Raw genomic sequence first — 21341 nt, forward strand, 5'->3', positions numbered from 1 at the left:
GGCTGATTTTATTATTCAACAGTTTTGTGAAAGAAGTGTTTGGAAGTAAAGTAATAAGACAACAGTCAGGTCTCACGAGTGACTAACGGATACAAGCCTGTCAGAATATATTTTTTCTACATTATGGAAAAAAACTTTGCTCATGAATTTTTATTATGGGGGCTCCAGTGCAATGGGAGTCAGTTTAGCTCAGTTGGTTGGACAGCTGGTTCGTGATGCAGAGCAATATCCAGCAGCATGGGTTAATTTCCTGTACCTGAGGTTATTCATGAAGACCTACCTTCTCAAGCTGGCCTCTTGTTTGAGATGTGGTGATCCTCAGGTTAAATCACCACCAGCCAGTTCTCCCCCTCAAAAGGGGAAAGCAGCCTCTGGTCATCTGGAACTATGGCAACTTTACTTACTGCATCCCAATGCACTGCATTGGAAAAGATGAACTAGGGGTTTAGGTTTAAAAATAAGGGGTCTCCCCTTTAAAACGGACATGAGGAAAGATTTTTTTCTGAGGGACTTGAGTCTGTGGAATTATGTTTCCCAGGGCGTAGAATAGGCAGGTCATTGAATGAAATGAAATGAAAATCGCTTATTGTGAAAAGCCCCTAGTCGCCACATTCCGGCACCTGTTTGGGGAGGCTGGTACGGGAATTGAACCGTGTTGCTGGCCTGCCTTTGTCTGCTTTCAAAGCCAGCGTTTTAGCCCTGTGCTAAACCAATCCCTATATTTTACAGGTGGAATTAGATTCTGATTGACAAGTGTATAGGGGCTAGACAGGAAAGTAGAGTTAAGGCCACAATCAGTTTGGCCATGATCTTATTGAATGGGGGAGCAGGCTTGAGCGGCTGAATGGCCGACTTTTCTAATTCGTCTGTTGCATTTATGTTCATATGTAATCATTTTAAGAGTTTGCAATGCATCCTCTCCCATTGTCGCACTATTGCAAGTTGCACAGTTATTTTCACTGTGCAGAAAAGAATACTACTTGGCAGGAGAGTGTGTTCTGAGCGCGTATTAGAATCCATAAAAATCCTCCTCATCTTCATAAACAAATAATGCGTCCCAAACTGCTTCTTGAATGGCATTATCATATACATCATCTTCATCAGCAATACTATCATCATTGGCCATATCTTTCCACATATAATCAAGTATATTGGATAAACCATGTTTCTTGAATTATTTGATGACAATCTCTGTTCCGATTTCATCCCTGGATTAAAACAAGATTACTAATGCCGAGCCATATCTTTGGGGAATGTCTTCTTTCCTCTGATCCTCCAGCCATTCTACTTTTTTCTCATGCTATCCTTGAACGGCTTGTTTGGAGAGATGTCCAATGGTTGAACAAAGCTGGGTGGACCACGGGGAATCACTGCAATATCACTGTGTTATGATCTAACTTCAGCAACAACTTCATGGCCAAGGTGTGATCAGAACATCTCTCAGATGAGAAGACATTTTCCTCTGAGAAGACATTTTGTCTGGTCGGAAATTCCAAACTTTCCTCAGCCATGTTATCAAGCCACTTTCATCCATCCGTCCTTTAACGTGAACTTGGACCATTACCGCTTTGGGAATTGCTATTTTGGGAGGGTTTTTCTCTTGAATATCACCATTGATAAGCTTTGTCCCGTCAGACATACACGACAGCTCAACAGTGAATCTACTATTTTCAGGGCCAGTTGCTTTCTCTCCAACTTAGCTCACGGTTCAACAGGCTAACGTGGCAAAGTACATGGGAGTCTCATCCACGTTTCCAATGCAGGCCAATCTGTATCAATTGCTGAAATGTGATAAGCCTGTCATCATGTTCTGTTGGGAGACGCTGTCAAATCTTGGTCTTCTGCCGCAATACAAAATTGCTTGTTCATAAACCTGGTACACCATCCAGGGCTGGATTTGAAATCTGCAATGCCTAATTTTCTTGCTTGTTTCAGGGTGAAGGTTTAGATGGATCCGTGAGAAACTGAGAGCCCATTCTAGTGATTTTTTTTGGAGTTATTTTGTAACTTTTTTTCGTGCAGTATATTCAAGCAAGGTGATGCCCGAGCAGTGAGAATTCTGGTGGAATTTTTTAATGATGGTCCAGCTTCTGAGGCATACAAAACCACTACCCGCCCATGTTCCTTGAGAACATTTTCACATGGCTATCTTCAGACAAAGACCTGCGTTCACCAGATTTCAGCCCATTTTCATCTCTGCATGCAGTCAACTCCGGGTTACACACTGGGTATAATTCTAACCTCGAGGAAATTCAATTTTACAACTGAGATTTCAGCCCATTTTCTACTCTGCATGCAGTCAACTCCGGGTTACACCCTGGGTATAATTCTAACCTCGAGGAAATTTAATTTTACAACTGAGCAGTTTTCTTGAACAGCATGTGGAATATTTCTTATTTCATAATTAAACCACAGGATGGAAAATATACTTTTAATAAAATTATTTGAATCCTCCCATGTTTTACTGTTTCAGGCAAGATGCTTACCCTTGATTATATCCTGGCCATAACTCGAAGTACTAGCTCTGATAAGGTGGTACTCGTATCAAACTACACACAGACTCTTGATTTGTTTGAGAAGCTCTGCAGAGACAGGAGGTGAGTTGTGTGACATTGCAACTAAATAAGTGATGTATTGGAACACTCGACCTACATAATGTGGATAAGGGAGGAAGAAGCTTTAAATGTCGAATCATGTGACTAAATCCTATATGGTGTTAGCCCAAGTATTCTGAAGACAAAAAACAGCTACAGAATTTGGTCATTAGATTTGACTGAAAGTTATAGCAGTTGTAAGTCTTGGCTTCTGTGGTTATAAAAGGGGTTTGAATCCACAACCTTCTGATTCAGAGGTGAAATAGTTACCAGTTGGATCAGCTGTCCTTCGTCTAAAATGCTACAAAATTATTTCAAAAATTCACTTGGGTGTTCTGATGTCCCTGAGGGCTGATTCGTACTCTAACACGCACCAATCCCATTTACCCAATGTGCTCCCGGACCTACATTGGCTCCCAGTAAAGCAACACCTTAATTTTAAAATTCAATTCTTGTTTTCAAATACCTCCTTGGCCTCACTCCTCCCTATCTCTGTAACCTTCTCCAACCCTGCAACTTTGGTGGCTATGTGTTTTGCTGCCCAGGCCTCAAACTCTGGAATTTCCTTTCCTCCTCACAACCTCTCTATTCTGCTTTAAGACACTCATTGAAACCTACTTCTTTGATCAAGCTTTTAGCCAACTGTTTACTTTATTTTGGAGCTCATTATCAGCCAATCAGAGGCCTTTTTAAAAAAAAAAAACATGGTTGGAATCTCCCAAATGGATTCTCGGTGCGGACAATAGAAAAATAAAAAGAACAGTATTTATTTGCTTCTAAAAATGTTGCCTTGACTCAGTGGTTGCGCTCTTGCTTCTTGAATTGGTTCAAGTCCCACTCCAGAGGCCGGGGCACATAACTTAGACTGACGCTTCAGTACGGTACTGAGGGATTACTGCACTGATAGAAGTATTATCTTTCAGATGAGACGTTGAACCGAGCACCTATTTTCCCTCTCCGATGGATGCAAAAATCCGAGATATAATCTGATAAGCAGGAAAGTTATCTTTGGTGGCCTGGTCAATACTTTGCACAACCAATACACAACCAATATTATTAAATTGGAGTGTTGATTTGTTTGTGCGACCTTGCTGAGTGCAAATTATCTGCCATGTTCCTAATTATTATTTTAAAATGAAGTTCTAATCAAAATAGAAAAGTAAATGTGAAAAAAGGTAGCAAGCAGAAGTTTTTTTAAAAACTGAAGAAAATACCGTTTGCTATGGTATATTACTGTAAAGAAACTACTATTTGGAATCTAAGTGGTTTTATTACATTAGTAGGAGGGCTTGTTTCAACATTGTAGTAATTTCAGCTGCAACCTAAAGAGTGACTGGGGGATTCTGAAGCTGCCAACAACCTAAGAGATATATTTAAATAATTTATTTTGAGCATTGTAGTGGAGATGGTGCAACAAAGACGAACCAGCAATAGAGGTGGTGGAGATATGGAATCTGAAGTTGTTTGGTTAACAAGATAAATTGTTTACTTCTAGATTACAACTTTAGTTACAGGGACATTTTTGCATGTGTGTATGATAAAAGACAACAGTGAGACTGAGAACATCCTTTGGTTTATATCTTTTTGAGGTAACATGGTTTTTTTTTTCTTGCTGCAATTTTGCAGTTCACACTGCAGATTATGTGGATACTGTAGCTGAACGACATAGTCACCCAGACTCGAAATGTTAGCTCCCTTCTCTCTTCACAGATGAAATGTTAGCTCCCTTCTCACCATAGAAAGCGCCCTATCAGGCTGCATCACAGCCTGGTATGGCAACTGCTCGGCCCAGGACTGCAAGAAACTTCAGAGAGTCGTGAACACCACCCAGTCCATCACACGAACCTGCCTCCCATCCATTGACTCCATCTACACCTCCCGCTGCCTGGGGAAAGCGGGCAGTATAACCAAAGATTATACTCCCACCCGGCTTACTCACTCTTCCAACTTCTTCCATCGGGCAGGAGATACAGAAGTCTGAGAACACGCACGAACAGACTCAAAAACAGCTTCTTCCTCACTGTCACCAGACTCCTAAATGACCCTCTTATGGACTGATCTCATTAACACTACACCCTGTATGCTTCATCCGATGCCAGTGCTTATGTAGTTACATTGTATATGTCGTGTTGCCCTATTATGTATTTTCTTTTATTCCCTTTTCTTCTCATGTACTTAATGATCTGTTGAGCTGCTCGCAGAAAAATACTTTTCACTGTACCTCGGTACACGTGACAATAAACAAATCCAATCCAATCCAATGTTGTCAGACCTGCTGAGATTGTCCAGTATTCTCTGTTTTTGGTTCAGATTTCAGCATCGCAGTAACTTGCTTTTATTTTGAGAAGGCTGAATGTTTGTTTCTTCTTGTTTAGCATTAAATATTGTTTATTTCTTCTTGAAGGAAGAATAACCTTTTAATATGTTTTCCTTCTTTCAGATACCTGTATGTTAGACTGGATGGTACCATGACAGTGAAAAAGAGGGCCAAAATTGTGGAACGTTTCAATAATCCCACAGTAAGTGACAGCATGTCTCTGTGCTACATCTTATTCCCATCAAGTAATTTGTGAGATAATGTATCACATGACTGGAACTTTGAAACAACTGCTGAAATGTCACCGTCCTGCCAATAAATGGAGTTAGTCTACCAAGATACAGATTTTTCATGTTTATGGGAACATGGTGGAATATCTATTTATTTATTTTTTAAATTTATTCATTTATGGGATGTGGGCATTTATTGCCCATCCCTAGTTGCCCTTCAGAAGGTGATGGTGAGTTGCCTTCTTGAACCGCTGCAGTCCTTGAGATGTGGGGGTACACCCACTGTGTTGTTAGGGAGGGAGTTCCAGGATGTTGCCGCAGCGGCAGTGAAGGGGCGGCGATATATTTCCACGTCAGGGTGGTGAATGACTTGGCGAGGAGTCCCCAGGTGATGGGGTTCCCAGGTATCTGCTGCTCTTGTACTTCTAGATGGTAGTGGCCGTGGGTTGGGAAGGTACTGTCTAAGAAACCTTGATGAGTCAATACAGTGCATCTTGTGGATGGTACACACGGCTGCCACTGTTCGTCGGTGGTGGAGGGTTTGAATGTTTGTGGAAATGGTAGCAATCAAGCAGGCTACTTTGCCCTGGATGGTGTCGAGTTTCTTGAGTGTTGGAGCTGCACTCATCCAGGCAAGTAGAGAGTATTCCATTACACTCCTGACTTGCCACTTGGTAAGCCCCAATAACCTTATTTGACATTAACTGCATATTTATCGAAGCTACATCCTGTTTCACGTTGGCCTGGAATTAGAAATTCAGTATTTTATCACACTTTGAGGTTTCTTATACGGAGGTGTCCACATTAGTAAAATGAAGCTGCAAATAGAAAATACTCCTGTTGGGGACTTCCGGGTGCGGCGATGACCAGCTGAGTCGCACGTTTCGGCAGCTCCCTGTGAAACGGACTTTTGGGCTCTTGATAGGAGCCCCAACGGCAATTTTAACGGCTGAAAACACCGTGCGGTAAACCAGAAGGGTGTTCCCCCTGGACACGGATGGAAAAAGGAGAGGAAAGTGGCCGGATTGCAGCGGATCCTTTGGAACAACGGCAAGGAAGGCAAGCAGAAACCAAGATGGCGTCGGAAGGTGGCAGTTTCATATGGGGCCCTGAACAACAAGAGTTTTTGAAACGCTGCGTGGAGGAGATAAAAAAGGAAATGAAGAAAGAGTTGTTGGCCCCGATATTACAGGCGATTGAAGGGCTGAAAGAGGAACAAAAGACCCAGGAGCAGGAGCTTCGGGTCGTGAAGGCGAAAGCAGCTGAGAATGAAAACGATATACAGGGCCTGGTGGTGAAGTCGGAGATACAGGAGGCACACCAGAAACGATCTGTGGAGAGGTTGGAGGCACTGGAAAATAACGCAAGGAGGAACAACTTGAGGATTCTTGGCCTTCCTGAAGGTGTGGAGGGGGCGGACGTCGGGGCATATGTGAGCACGATGCTGCACTCGTTAATGGGAGTGGAGGCCCCGACGGGTCCGTTGGAGGTGGAGGGAGCATACCGAGTTATGGTGCGAGGACCGAGAGCAGGAGAAGCTCCCAGAGCCATAGTGGTGAGATTTCTCCGTTTTAAGGATAGAGAAATGGTCCTTAGATGGGCGAAGAAAACTCGGTGTAGTAAATGGGAGAACGCGGTGATCCGCGTCTATCAAGATTGGAGTGCGGAGGTGGCGAGAAGGAGGGCGAGCTTTAATCGGGCCAAAGCGGTACTTCACAAAAAAAAGATAAAGTTTGGAATGCTGCAACCGGCAAGACTGTGGGTCACATATCAAGGGAGGCACCACTACTTTGAGACGGCGGATGAAGCGTGGACTTTTATTGTAGAAGAAAAATTGGAATGATTGGACTACGAAAATGAACGTTTGGACAAAGTGGTGGGACGAGTGGGGGGGGGGGGGGGGGGGGGCGAAGAGGGATTGTATTGTATGATTAATCCTGCGGTATGGTAACTTTTCTTTCTCCCACAGGTGGTGATGGGGGGAGGTGGGGAGGGAGAGGAGATGGGGCGTTGGCCATGGGATGCGGGGCCGAGGGAGAGGCGCGGGCTTGGTTCCCGCGCTATGATAATTATGGCGGGAATAGAGAAGCAGGAAGGAGGGGGCACCGCACGGGGCGAGCCGTGATCACGGGGGGAAGCCGAGGTCAGCCAGAGTTTGCTGACTTCTGGGAGCAACATGGGGGGAGTAATTACGCTAGCGGGGGGTCTAGCGGGGGGGGGGGGGGAGGGGGGAATTACTGGGTTGCTGCTGCTGGGGAAAGGGGGGAGTGGGTGCGGGAAAGGATGGGCGGGGGGGCACCGTCTGGGAGAAATACAGCCGCGTGGGAACTGGGCGAGAAGCTGGAAAAAGATGATGGCTAACCGGCAAGGGGGGGGGGGGGGGGAAGCCCCCCAACTCGGCTGATCACGTGGAACGTGAGGGGGCTTAACGGGCCGATAAAGAGGGCACGAGTACTCGCACACCTTAAGAAACTTAAAGCAGATGTGGTCATGTTACAGGAAACGCACCTGAAACTGATAGATCAGGTTAGGTTGCGCAAAGGATGGGTAGGGCAGGTGTTCCATTCGGGGCTGGATGCGAAAAACAGGGGGGTGGCTATATTAGTGGGGAAGCGGGTAATGTTCGAGGCAAAGACTATAGTGGCGGATAACGGGGGCAGATACGTGATGGTGAGTGGCAAATTACAGGGAGAGATGGTGGTGTTGGTAAACGTGTATGCCCCGAATTGGGACGATGCCAATTTTATGAGGCGAATGCTAGGACGCATCCCAGACCTAGAGACCGGAATGCTGATAATGGGGGGAGACTTTAACACGGTGTTGGAACCAAGGCTGGATAGGTCGAAGTCCAGGACTGGTAGGAGGCCGGCAGCAGCCAAGGTGCTTAAGGATTTTATGGAGCAGATGGGAGGGGTGGACCCGTGGAGATTCAGTAGACCTAGGAGTAAGGAGTTCTCGTTTTTCTCCTATGTCCATAAAGTCTATTCACGCATAGACTTTTTTGTGTTGGGTAGGGCATTGATCCCGAGGGTGAGGGGAACGGAATATACGGCTATAGCCATTTCGGATCATGCCCCACACTGGGTAGACTTGGAGATAGGGGAGGAAACAAGAGGGCGTCCACCCTGGAGAATGGATATGGGACTAATGGCGGATGAGGGGGTGTGCTTAAGGGTGAGGGGATGCATTGAAAAGTACTTGGAACTCAATGACAATGGGGAGGTTCAGGTGGGAGTGGTCTGGGAGGCGGTGGTTAGGGGGGAGCTGATATCAATAAGGACACATAAAGGGAAGCAGGAGAGTAAGGAACGGGAGCGGTTGTTGCAAGAACTTTTGAGGGTGGACAGACAGTATGCGGAAGCACCGGAGGAGGGACTGTATAGGGAAAGGCAAAGGCTGCATGTGGAATTTGACTTGCTGACCACAGGCACTGCAGAGGCACAATGGAGGAAGGCGCAGGGTGTACAGTATGAATATGGAGAGAAGGCGAGCAGATTGCTGGCACACCAATTGAGGAAAAGGGGAGCAGCGAGGGAAATAGGGGGGGTGAGAGACGAAGATGGAGAGACGGAGCGGGGAGCGGAGAGAGTGAATGAAGTGTTCAAGACATTTTATAAAAAATTGTATGAAGCTCAACCCCCGGATGGGAGGGAGAGAATGATGGAGTTTTTGGATCGGCTGGAAATTCCCACGGTGGAAGAGCAGGAAAGGATGGGATTGGGAGCACAGATCACGGTAGAAGAAGTGGTGAAAGGAATTAGGAACATGCAGACGGGAAAGGCCCCGGGACCGGACGGATTCCCAGTTGAATTTTACAGAAAATATTTGGACTTGCTCGCCCCGCTACTGACGAGGACCTTCAACGAGGCAAAGGAAAGGGGACAACTGCCCCCGACTATGTCAGAAGCAACGATATCGCTTCTTTTAAAGAAGGAAAAGGATCCGCTACAATGCGGGTCCTACAGACCAATCTCCCTCCTCAATGTAGATGCCAAGGTCTTGGCCAAGGTAATGGCAATGAGAATAGAGGAATGTGTCCCGGGGGTGGTTCATGAAGACCAAACTGGGTTTGTGAAGGGGAGACAGCTGAACACGAACATACGGAGGTTGTTAGGCGTAATGATGATGGCCCCACCAGAGGGTGAAACGGAGATAGTAGTGGCGATGGATGCCGAGAAAGCATTTGATAGAGTGGAGTGGGATTATCTGTGGGAGGTGTTGAGGAGATTTGGGTTCGGAGAGGGGTATGTTAGATGGGTGCAGCTGTTGTATAGGGCCCCAGTGGCGAGTGTGGTCACGAATGGACGGGGATCGGCATATTTTCGGCTCCACAGAGGGACAAGGCAGGGATGTCCTCTGTCCCCATTACTGTTTGCACTGGCGATTGAGCCCCTGGCGATAGCGCTGAGAGGTTCCAAGGGATGGAGGGGAATACTTAGGGGAGGAGAAGAACACCGGGTATCTTTATATGCGGATGATCTGCTACTATATGTGGCGGATCCAGCGGAGGGGATGCCAGAAATAATGCGGATACTTGGGGAGTTTGGGGATTTTTCAGGGTATAAATTGAACATGGGAAAGAGTGAGCTGTTTGTGGTGCATCCAGGGGAGCAGAGTAGAGAAATAGAAGACCTACCGTTGAGGAAGGTAACAAGAGACTTTCGTTACCTGGGGATCCAGATAGCTAAGAATTGGGGCACATTGCACAGGCTAAATTTGACGCGGTTGGTGGAACAGATGGAGGAAGATTTCAAGAGATGGGACATGGTAGCATTGTCAATGGCAGGGAGGGTGCAGGCAGTTAAGATGGTGGTCCTCCCGAGATTCCTTTTTGTGTTTCAGTGTCTCCCGGTGGTGATCACGAAGGCTTTTTTCAAAAGGATAGAAAAGAGTATTATGGGTTTTGTTTGGGCCGGGAAGACTCCGAGAGTGAGGAAGGGATTCTTACAGCGTAGTAGGGATAGGGGGGGGCTGGCACTACCGAGCCTAAGTGAGTATTATTGGGCCGCTAATATTTCAATGGTGAGTAAGTGGATGGGAGAGGAGGAAGGAGCGGCGTGGAAGAGATTAGAGAGGGCGTCCTGTAGGGGGACCAGCCTGCAGGCTATGGTGACAGCCCCATTGCCGTTCTCACCAAGGAACTATACCACGAGTCCGGTGGTGGTAGCTACACTGAAGATTTGGGGACAGTGGAGACGACATAGGGGAAAGACCGGAGCACTGGGGGGGTCCCCGATAAGAAACAACCATAGGTTTGCCCCGGGGGGAATGGATGGGGGATATGGAATGTGGCAAAGAGCAGGTATAACGCAATTGAAAGATCTATTTGTGGATGGGAAGTTTGCGAGTCTGGGAGCGCTGACCGAGAAATATGGGTTGCCCCAAGGGAATGCATTCAGGTACATGCAATTGAGGGCTTTTGCGAGGCAGCAGGTGAGGGAATTCCCGCAGCTCCCGACACAAGAGGTGCAGGACAGAGTCATCTCAAAGAAATGGGTGGGGGACGGTAAGGTGTCGGATATATATAGGGAATTGAGAGACGAAGGGGAGACTATGATGGACGAACTAAAAGGGAAATGGGAAGAAGAGCTAGGGGAGGAGATTGAGGAGGGGATGTGGGCAGATGCCCTAAACAGGGTAAACTCGTCGTCCTCGTGCGCCAGGCTAAGCCTGATTCAGTTTAAGGTATTACACAGGGCACATATGACTGGAACACGGCTCAGTAAATTTTTTGGGGTGGAGGATAGGTGTGCGAGGTGCTCGAGAAGCCCAGCGAATCATACCCATATGTTTTGGTCATGCCCGGCACTACAGGGGTTTTGGATGGGGGTGACAAAGGTGCTTTCGAAAGTAGTAGGAGTCCGGGTCGAACCAAGCTGGGGGTTGGCTATATTTGGGGTTGCACAAGAGCCGGGAGTGCAGGAGGCGAAAGAGGCCGATGTTTTGGCCTTTGCGTCCCTAGTAGCCCGGCGCAGAATATTGCTAATGTGGAAAGAAGCCAAGCCCCCGGGGGTGGAGACCTGGATAAATGATATGGCGGGGTTCATAAAGTTAGAGCGGATTAAGTTCGTCCTAAGGGGGTCGGCTCAAGGGTTTACAAGGCGGTGGCAACCGTTCGTCGAATATCTTGCGGAAAGATAGATAGGGGAGAACAAAGAAGGCAGCAGCAGCAGCCCAGAACTTGGGGGGTGGGGGGGTGGGGGGGGGGGGGGTGGTGGCCTGAGACAAGGCAGTTGCCAATTAGGGCTAGTTTTTATTTTTGTTATTTAATATTTATTTATTTGTTGTTGTTTTCTTTTGTTCTTGTTTAAATAAAAAAGGTCATTATTATCTGTATTGTTATAATGTTGTGTAAAGGATGCACAATGTACTGTGTTGGTTGACCAAAAATTTTCAATAAAATATTATTTAAAAAAAAAAGAAAATACTCCTGTTCCTAAAATGAATTCAAGATGAGCTATTTCCTGTAATCTCCTTACCACATTGAGATGGTGGGTCCTTGCTTGTTTTATTTGCAATGAAATTGGTGTTTTTTCTCTTTTAATATGAAAATTAAATGGTTAACATTTGCTGAATCAGTGATATTTCAGATATTTTTTTAGTAAGGATAGGCCTTGGATTTATTTCACTGAAGCCTCCTACTAACATGTGTCGTTAATTTCCTAAATAATTTATTGCGGGTTCATTAAGTAATCAAATTTAAATTCCTCCATCTGACTTTGTGGGATTTGAACTTGTGTCTCCAGAGGAGTTAGTTCAGACCTCTGGTTTACTAGATCAGGAACATTACTGCTACACTACCATCTCCTTCGTCAAAGAAATGGCAGGAAAAATCACATTATATGAAGAGAAATGGAAGTAAAAGCACTAAAGGAAAAGAGAAGTAAAGATTGAGAATCTGTTTGGAGGAGCAGCAAAAAGAGAAGGGGAAGAAAAAAAATAAAGATCCATATAGCACCTTTCACATCCTCAAAATCAAAGTACTCCACAGCCATGAATTGCTTTTGAAATGCAATCACTATTTTTATAGGCAACATGGCATCCAATTTGCGCACAGCAAATATCCCTCATACAATAAAAATGTAATAAATACCCGAAAATGAGATAAATGCTCTGAGGCAGAGTCATACGGGTCCAAAAGGTTCTCTCTCCACAGATGCTGCCAGACCTGCTAAGCTTATTCAGCATTTTTCTGTTTTTTATTTCAGACTTCCAGCATCCGCAGTATTTTGCTTTTATTATGAGATAAATTATCTGTTAATTTGATTTGGTTGAAGGACAACTATTGGCCAGAAAGCAGGAAAACTCCCCTGCTGTTTTAATCATGCCACCATTAGATTGTTTACATCCAGCAAACTGGTTTCACATCTCATCTAAAAGAATACATCTCAGAGAATATAGAATATGCAGCATATAAAAAGATTTATTTGTTCAGACAAGTCTGTACAGGTGATTGTATTGCACTTGAGCCTCCTTTGCCATCTAACTTTTGTCAACATAATCCTCTATTCACTTCTCCTTCATATACTTATCTAGCTTTCCCTTAAATGCGTCTTCACTATTTGTCTCAATCACTTCCCCCAGCTTATATCGAACTTCCATATTCTCACTCTCTGGACAAATTCTCCTGAATTCCCTCTTGGATTTCTTGGTGATTATCTTATGCTGAAGGCCTCTAATGCTGTACATCCTCACAAATGAAAGTATTGTCTGTAGCTTCTTTATCAAAACCTTTTACAGTTATAAAAGCCTCTATCGGGTTACCCCTCTGAGTTATTTTTTCTACCTTTCCTGATAGATATCATCTGTCTTTTCTGGTGTTATTTTTGTAATTCCTGGGGGGCGGCACGGTGGTGCAGTGATTAGCACTGCTGCCTACAGCGCTGAGGACCCAGGTTTGATCCTGGCCCTGGGTCACTGTCTGTGTGGAGTTTGCACATTCTCCCCTTTTCTGTGTGGGTTTCACCCCCCACAACCTGAAGATGTGCAGGGTAGGTGGATTGAGCACACTAAATTGCCCTTAATTAGAAAAAAATAATAATAATTGATTACTCTAAATTTGTTTTTAATTTTTGTAATTCCTTTCTGTACTGTCCCACTGCCTCTAAATCCTTTTTATAATATGGTATAGCACTGCACTGATATGTTATCCTAGCTTATGTGCTCAAATCCTGGGTTTGATAGAGTATTGAATCGGAGAGGCAGAAATGCTACCGTTGACACCAGAGAAGTTAAAGTAGGGAGAGGGAAGTGGATGGAGGGAGAGGAAAGTCGAGAAGGAGCAGCAAGCACAGAGAAATGCTGCATTTTGTTTCTTAACTCTACCAGCATACTCAGTGAAGGGAATACAGGAGACTGAATATTTTAGTGGGAGCTGGACTGCCAAAACTGTAGAACTACCTTACTGTTGCATTTTCTCATTATCATAGAATTTACAGTGCAGAAGGAGGCCATTTGGCCCATCGAGTCTGCACCGGCTCTTGGAAAGAGCACCCGACCCAAGGTCAACACCTCCACCCGATCCCCATAACCCAGTAACCCCACCCAACACTAAGGGCAATTTTGGACACTAAGGGCAATTTATCATGGCCAATCCACCTAACCTGCACATCTTTGGACTGTGGGAGGAAACCGGAGCACCCGGAGGAAACCCACGCACACACGGGGAGGATGTGCAGACTCCGCACAGACAGTGACCCAAGCCGGAATCGAACCTGGGACCCTGGAGCTGTGAAGCAATTGTGCTATCCACAATGTTACCGTGCTGCCCCTCTAGGTGGGGACAAAAAAATGGCAAGCAGCGGTCTCCTGGAAATCCTGATTCCCTGTAGTCCTATTCCATTTCTTATTATGTGGCAGGATGTGTGAAGATCAGGAAGCTCAGTAGCAGAAAAAATATCAGGACGAATTAAGCTCAGCCAGTGTTAAAACTGGTGATATCTGCTGATCTATTTTGAAAATGCTCTGGTGTTCATTACCCTCTCGCAACCATGATGCTCTTCCTACCCTTCTGTGATTTTTGATTATTAGAAAGGCCAACTAATAACACATGAATTATAATCAACCTCTTGAATGTAAACAACGGTTGTATACAAAGTGTTCTTCTATTTGATTTCTTTCAAAACCCCTCCATATAAAATGTGCACAAATTCCAGCTGTATGTAATTGTTTTATAAAGTGGATTTTTAGGTGCATCTAACTGATTTACCTCGGCCATAATGGTAGCTTAAGTTTCAACATTCTCATTGTATATTTCTCAATACCAAACATAACTGTAGTCTGCTGTATAGCTCACATAATTATACAACTAGCTATTCTTGCTGGAATTCATTTCTTATGAAGGGTCTAGACTTGAAACATTAACCTATCCTGAGGTTTTACTTTTTGGCCATTTCTTGGCCTGTTAAGAAAATCTAATATGATGTGCCTTGATATGTCAGGAAAACAATGAAAGTTTACAATTCAATTTTATAGCGATAATAAATTTTCAGTTTGAACATTGGTTTGACAAGGGTTTCATTATTTATTCATTTACTTTTCTAGAGTCCGGAATTTATCTTCATGCTGAGCAGCAAAGCTGGTGGGTGTGGCTTGAATCTGATTGGTGCCAATCGGTTAGTCATGTTTGATCCAGACTGGAATCCAGCTAATGACGAACAAGCAATGGCTCGTATATGGCGAGATGGACAGAAGAAAATTTGCTACATCTACAGGCTTTTGTCGGTAAGAATCTGGTTTGTTGTTATATATGTGGGTTATTGTATTTGTATGTAATATCTCTTTAAGAACCAAGTCACATGACATGTATGACATCATCGGCTACTTTGCGGGCTTTTGCCCTTACTCTAGTACCAGCCTTCGTATAGGGGACACCCATTTAATACACCTCTGTTAATGTTGCATTCAACCAATATGCATCAGCAATTTATTTCTTTCGTGCTGTTAGCCTAAAGATATAACAGTTACATGCAGTTCACAGAATTACACATCCTAAAATGCTGCATTTATATGATGAGACCTAGAAGAAAATTGAATGCAATATTCCAGCCAAGTAGTTTGCACCTTGGGATCACGGTGAAGCAGACCGGGATCGCGGTGAAGCAGACCGGGATCGCAGTGAAGCAGACCGGGGTCACGGTGAAGCAGACCGGGATCACGGTGACGCAGACCGGAATCACGGTGACGCAGACCAGGAGCATTGAAGTGATTAGAAAAAAACTGAAAATACAAGAGAGCCAAGTGTCGATTGGCTGGCAAGAATTGTAACTTTGTTACCCTTTCTCCAAAGTTCGGAAGTTAGTCCAGGAAGCTGGGAAATTCAACAGTTCAAATGTACTTTGATAAGGATTGAATAAAGCATTTCAAGTAACCACCCTGTATTCAAGTGAGAACAGAAGAAAAGAAGTGAGTAGCTGGTGAATCTTTTGTTTTTAAGTAGCAAGTTTTATTATCTAATAGATGGAGGAAAAGCAGGGTAGCCCTGAGTGCACTTCTTCCTATGGGAGCTCCAAGATTATGTGCAGGAAGTGTCATTAGATGCAGCAGCTCGAGGTCCAGGTTTCAGAGCTTGAACAGCAGCTGGTGTCGCATCCACAAGGTTTGAGGAGGTTGGAGGGGAGGGAGGTTGGAGGGGAGTGGAGGGGAGGGAGGGGAGTGGAGGGGAGGGAGGGGAGTGGAGGGGAGGGAGGGGAGTGGAGGGGAGGGAGGGGAGTGGAGGGGAGGGAGGGGAGTGGAGGGGAGGGAGGGGAGTGGAGGGGAGGGAGGGGAGTGGAGGGGAGGGAGGGGAGTGGAGGGGAGGGAGGGGAGAGGAAGGTGGGAGGGGAGGGAGGTTGGAGGGGAGGGAGGTTGGAGGGGAGCAACAAACTCTTGGTAATTACTATTGTATATTTGGCTTTAATGTGTCTCTAGAAAGTATCTGAAAGTAGTCCACCCCATTAGACCTCATTATTCGCTTGATCCTTTAGCTTGAAAATAATTAAACTGCTATAATAGGTATCTATCTAAATAGTTTTATTTAACTTCTCTAGTAGACAAAATAATGAAAAATTGAATACTTGCTTATACAAGTAATGTTTCTACATATTGTCCTTTTCTTGCAACCTTTTCTGACTCTGGGAGTTAACAAGCCTACCTCAAATGTTTTCCATTGAAATCTGCAATTGGTTCAATTACCTTCGAGGAACTTAGCTTGATGAACAGATCGAGGCACTTAAATATCTCTTCACAGGCTGCCATAGCTAATTTCAAATTTTCAGAACAAACAGTAGGATTTGACATGATTTACTGTCATGTATTTAAGCAAATAAATATACTAACCTGCATTTGTTCAGTTAGCCTGGTCTTTATCCTTCTTTAAAGTGTCAGGTTGGTTCAATTACTAGCACTGAGTTGGAAGATTGGATGTTCAAGCCTCACTCCAGGATTTAAGTACATAATCTAACACTTCCAACACTACTGAGTGGTACATTGTGAATTGATGTTTTCTAAGTGAGCACGAGTTATCTCAACTGCTGTTTGTGGGACTTTTCTCTGCACAGTTGGATGCTCAGTTTGCCCATATAACAAATGATTCCACTTCAGAAGTAATTGATTGTTATGAAGCACTTTGCGCTGCCCTGAGGATGTGATGAGGTGCTACCTAATTCCATTTCTTTCTTTGGAACATTTTTAGGCCATGCAGTAGCAGGTGCTCTTTGGTACGAATTCATTGATTCCTTTTTTGTTTTGCAAAGCAGGGTTTTTTTTACTGTGACGAGAAAATAAGGTATCCCCTTGGTAAACTTTGAGCTTTCCTGTATAGTTGTTATGGCATACGCGTTATAACATAAATTTTGGCTAAGAAAATATTTGAGCTGAGTTTTATTTACATGTTAAATTTTGAAGTTGTTTTTGATTAAATTTTTTGTGCCAACATTTATTGCCTATCCCTAATTGCCCCTGAGGGGGCAGTTAAGAGTCATACTACGTGAGGAGGCTTTGGAGAGCGTACAGAGGAGGTTTACCAGGATGTCGCCTGGTCTGGAGGGTGTTAGCTAATTAGAGAGGCTGGAACATGTTGTCAGGGGAGGTTGTGGAAGCAGATACATTAACAGCGTTCAAAAGACATCTTGACAAACACATGGATAGGATGGGTATAGAGGGATACGGCACAAGGAAGTGCTGAGGGTTTTGGCAAAGGTTGGTATCATGACCGGTACAGGCTTTGAAGGCCGATGGGCCTGTTCCTCTGCTGTATTGTTCTTTATCACATTGCTGTGGATCTGGAGTCACATGTAGGCCAGACCAGGTAAGGATGGCAGATTTCCTTCCCTAAAGGACATTAGTGAACCAGATGGATTTTTAAAACAATCAACAATGGTTTCATGGTCATTCGACTTTTAATTCTGGATATTTTTGAATTCAGATTTCACCATCTGCATTGGTGGGATTTGAACTCGGGTCTCCAGAGCACTACTTTGGGTCTCTGGTTTACTAGTCCACTAACAATACCTCTATGCCACCCCAATGGAGTGTCCTTTCAGATGTTGAGGTAGAGTTCCAAACAAAATGAAAAATTATGGCTTGAGTCGACTCAGTACTTGAGTAAATAAATAATTGTATGAAGAGTTTTGAGAGATAATGATGCGATAACGCACTATGTAATATCCTGTAATGTTTCAGACTGGGACAATCGAGGAGAAGATTTTCCAGCGTCAGACACATAAAAAGGCCCTGAGTAGCTGTGTCGTGGATGAGGAACAAGATGTTGAACGACACTTCTCGCTCGGAGAACTTAAGGAGCTCTTTACTCTAAATGAGAACACAACTAGTGACACGCACGATAGGTAACTATTCTCACTGGATCAACTTTACAGCTAACCTGAGGAGAAGCTATTTTCAAATATATCAATTCAAGAAAACATGATGGTATAAGAAGTTGGTATAAGGCAGTGCCTTGATTGATGTTGAACCTATCCCCTTGATGTTGGTTAAGTTCATAAGGCGTATAAAGAATAACTGCAGGGGACACAAAGCTTCCCACAGGGAGAGAGGGAAAAAAAAGATGTGACTTATCCAAAAAGGCACTTGAGAATATGAATAAGTGCACTCTAGACGAGGAGAAAGATGAGCTAATGGAGAAATATAAAACACAGATGGGGGTTTCAATATACTTATTTTTTATTTCCTTAATATCCTTGTACCACATGTTGTGCCTGACATGAAAATGCCTGTAAAGCATTTCACCTCCTATGGAGATTTATCAGCAATCCAGAGTGACTTTGTTATTCTCCCTTCCCTGACTATGGGGAAATGACCATTCTTTTTTAAAAAATATATTTTATTCAAGTTTTTTTGGCCAAACATAACAATACGTAGTGTTTCTTTTACACAACAATAAAGCAATATAAATAACCGTGGCCAGTTTTAAACAAATAAATAAGTAATATATAAACAAAACTAAATGGCAACTGCCTTGTCCAAAATAAATACACTCCAAAAATACAATCCAATATACAATAACATATACCAAATACCTATACATATACAATAACATCCCTGAGAGTCCGTCCGATTCCTCCAACCCCCCTGGGTTGCTGCTGTTATCTACTTCTTTTCCATTCCCTCTATCTTTCTGTGAGGTAGTCGACGAACGGTTGCCACCGCCTGGTGAACCCCTGAGCCGAACCCCTTAACACTAACTTAATCCTTCTAACTTTATGAACCCTGCCATATCGTTTATCCAGGTCTCCACACCCGGGGGTTTGGCTTCCTTCCACATTAACAATAGCCTGCGCTGGGCTACAAGGGACGCAAAGGCCAACACGTCAGCCTCTCTCGCCTCCTGCATTCCCGGCTCTTCTGCAACCCCAAATATAGCCAACCCCCAGCTTGGTTCGACCCGGACCCCCACCACCTTCGAAAGCACCTTTGCCACCCCCACCCAGAACCCCTGTAGTGCCGGGCATGACCAGAACATGTGGGTGTGATTCGCTGGGCCTCTCGAGCATCTCGCACACCTATCCTCTACCCCAGAAAATTTACTAAGCCGTGCTCCAGTCATATGCGCCCTGTGTAGCACCTTGAATTGTATCAGGCTTAGCCTGGCACACGAGGACGATGAGTTTGCCCTACGTAGGGCATCCGTCCACAGCCCCTCCTCAATCTCCTCCCCCAGTTCTTCTTCCCATTTCCCTTTCAGCTCATTTACCATGATCTCCCCCTCGTCCCTCATCTCCCTGTATATGTCCGCCACCTTACCGTCCCCCACCCATGTCTCTGAGATCACTCTATCCTGCACTTCCTGCGTCGGGAGCTGCAGGAATTCCCTCACCTGTTGCCTCGCAAAAGCCCTCAATTGCATATACCGAAATGCATTCCCTTGGGGCAACCCATATTTCTCCGTCAGCACTCCCAGACTCGCAAACGTCCCATCTACAAATAGATCTCTTAATTGTACTACCCCAGCTCTTTGCCATGCTCCAAATCCCCCATCCATTCTCCCCGGGACGAACCTGTGGTTGTTTCTTATCGGGGACCGCACCGAAGCTCCCGTCCCTCCCCTATGCCGTCTCCACTGTCCCCAAATTTTCAATGTAGCCACCACCACCGGGCTTGTGGTGTATTTCTTTGGTGAGAACGGCAACGGCGCCGTCACCATTGCTTGCAGGCTAGTCCCCCTGCAGGACACCCTCTCCAATCTGTTCCACGCCGCTCCCTCCCCTTCTCCCATCCGGAAATGACCATTCTTAATATCCTGTTGCATTTGTAACACTCGAGTCATACATTGGCATAAAACACTGAAATTAAGCGGAGAACTGAGGACAGCTAACCAGTCAAAGGACTAAACTGTGCTCTGTCAATCATTTTCTGATTCCGAATAATGTCTATTATTATGATTAATAAACGGTAGTGTTTGCATATTTATTAGTTGTCTGTATCTGAAGCTCACTGTAATGTGACCGACCACTTGTTTCCTTTCTGCAGGTTGAAGTGTCGCCGATGTGTCAATGGACACCAGGTGCGCTGTCCTCCTGAGGGCTCAGATTGTACGTCTGATCTCTCCCAGTGGAACCACTGTGCAGGTAAACGTGGACTACATGACATGGTCCTTCAGTCTGCCTGGGATGCCGCAGTCTCCTTTGTGTTTCATCACTACTCCCATGAGCAACAGCGTGGAGTTATCTGAGGTGATTGATGCAAAATTGTGGAGAAGAAACAACGAGTGAAATGAATTTCATGTCTGAAGTCTGATTTCAACACAGACTTGACAGCACTGTGCTTTCAGTTGGAGTCCCTCAACTTCATTATAGCATATCATTAGAGCATCAGCAGGCTCCTTCGCCCACCTTGACTTCAGTTGATATTTTACATATTGAAGCTCTTGTATACGTGGTTAAAATATTTATCACTGGTCCTCAAAGTGCTCTTGGATTTTGTATTTTTTCATATAAAATATTGACTCCTGTAACTTCTCCATTGTATGTGAAATGTGTAGGACTGAACAGCATACAATGCAGTTTTACGATCTATTCTATGAATGGGAGGTTTTTTTTTGTATATATGCACAAGACATTGGTAAATTCTAATATGCAGGAGGAAAATCAGTGGGTAAAATATTTCAAGTTTCTCTTTTCTGAGAAATTTCTGGCTTGAAAATTCTCACAATTTGGGGATGTAACGCCATCTTTCCTGCCTGTTGCAACTGATACCCTCAAAAAACTAGTTTGAATTAATTTTCGACATCTGAAGACCATGCATCTTTAAGTCGCATATCTAAATTAAAAGTTCTGTACAATTATTGTCACTTCATGTGTGTCATTGAGAAAGGATGGTCCTCTAGAAAATGTACATTTTCTTTGTTAAATATTAAATGTTTCTCTCATTTGTTTTTATGAAGATCCAGTTTTCATTTTTCCTTTTTGCTTCTGACAAAAAACACTATGGGGTGAATTTTCCCAGTCCTTCAGAGATGGGATGGCAGCTGGGAGGGCTGTGCCAGTATGGTTAGGTAAGGCATCGAGTTGGGAACCCAATGTCATTGGCAGCCGCCATGGCATATTGCCAGCAGCAGATATCTCAGCAATATGTCGGTGGTCAATTGAGCCACTTAGCATTCAATTAAAGACCACTTCCTGCATCTGACAGCATTGTGCCCATTTTGGAAGGAATTCTCTACCACAGAAAGGTGGTGGCCAAGTCACTGAATATATTTAAGAAGGA

The 21341-nt window shown here is 44.4% G+C and overlaps 1 protein-coding gene across 1 annotated transcript in view; it reads left to right on the forward strand.

Moving 5' to 3' along the window:
* rad54l (RAD54 like) overlaps positions 1 to 21017 on the forward strand; it is a 52990-nt gene extending 31973 nt beyond the window's left edge. The window contains exons 15-19 of the mRNA XM_072510656.1: positions 2474 to 2597; positions 5035 to 5113; positions 14685 to 14864; positions 17802 to 17965; positions 20106 to 21017. Of these exons, the coding sequence (XP_072366757.1) occupies positions 2474 to 2597; positions 5035 to 5113; positions 14685 to 14864; positions 17802 to 17965; positions 20106 to 20307 (749 nt within the window). The 3' untranslated portion in view covers positions 20308 to 21017. The remainder of the gene's footprint in view (positions 1 to 2473; positions 2598 to 5034; positions 5114 to 14684; positions 14865 to 17801; positions 17966 to 20105) is intronic.
* The last annotated feature ends 324 nt before the right edge of the window (positions 21018 to 21341 follow it).

This window comes from Scyliorhinus torazame, chromosome 7 (assembly GCF_047496885.1).
Source record: "Scyliorhinus torazame isolate Kashiwa2021f chromosome 7, sScyTor2.1, whole genome shotgun sequence".
Lineage (NCBI taxonomy): Eukaryota > Metazoa > Chordata > Chondrichthyes > Carcharhiniformes > Scyliorhinidae > Scyliorhinus > Scyliorhinus torazame.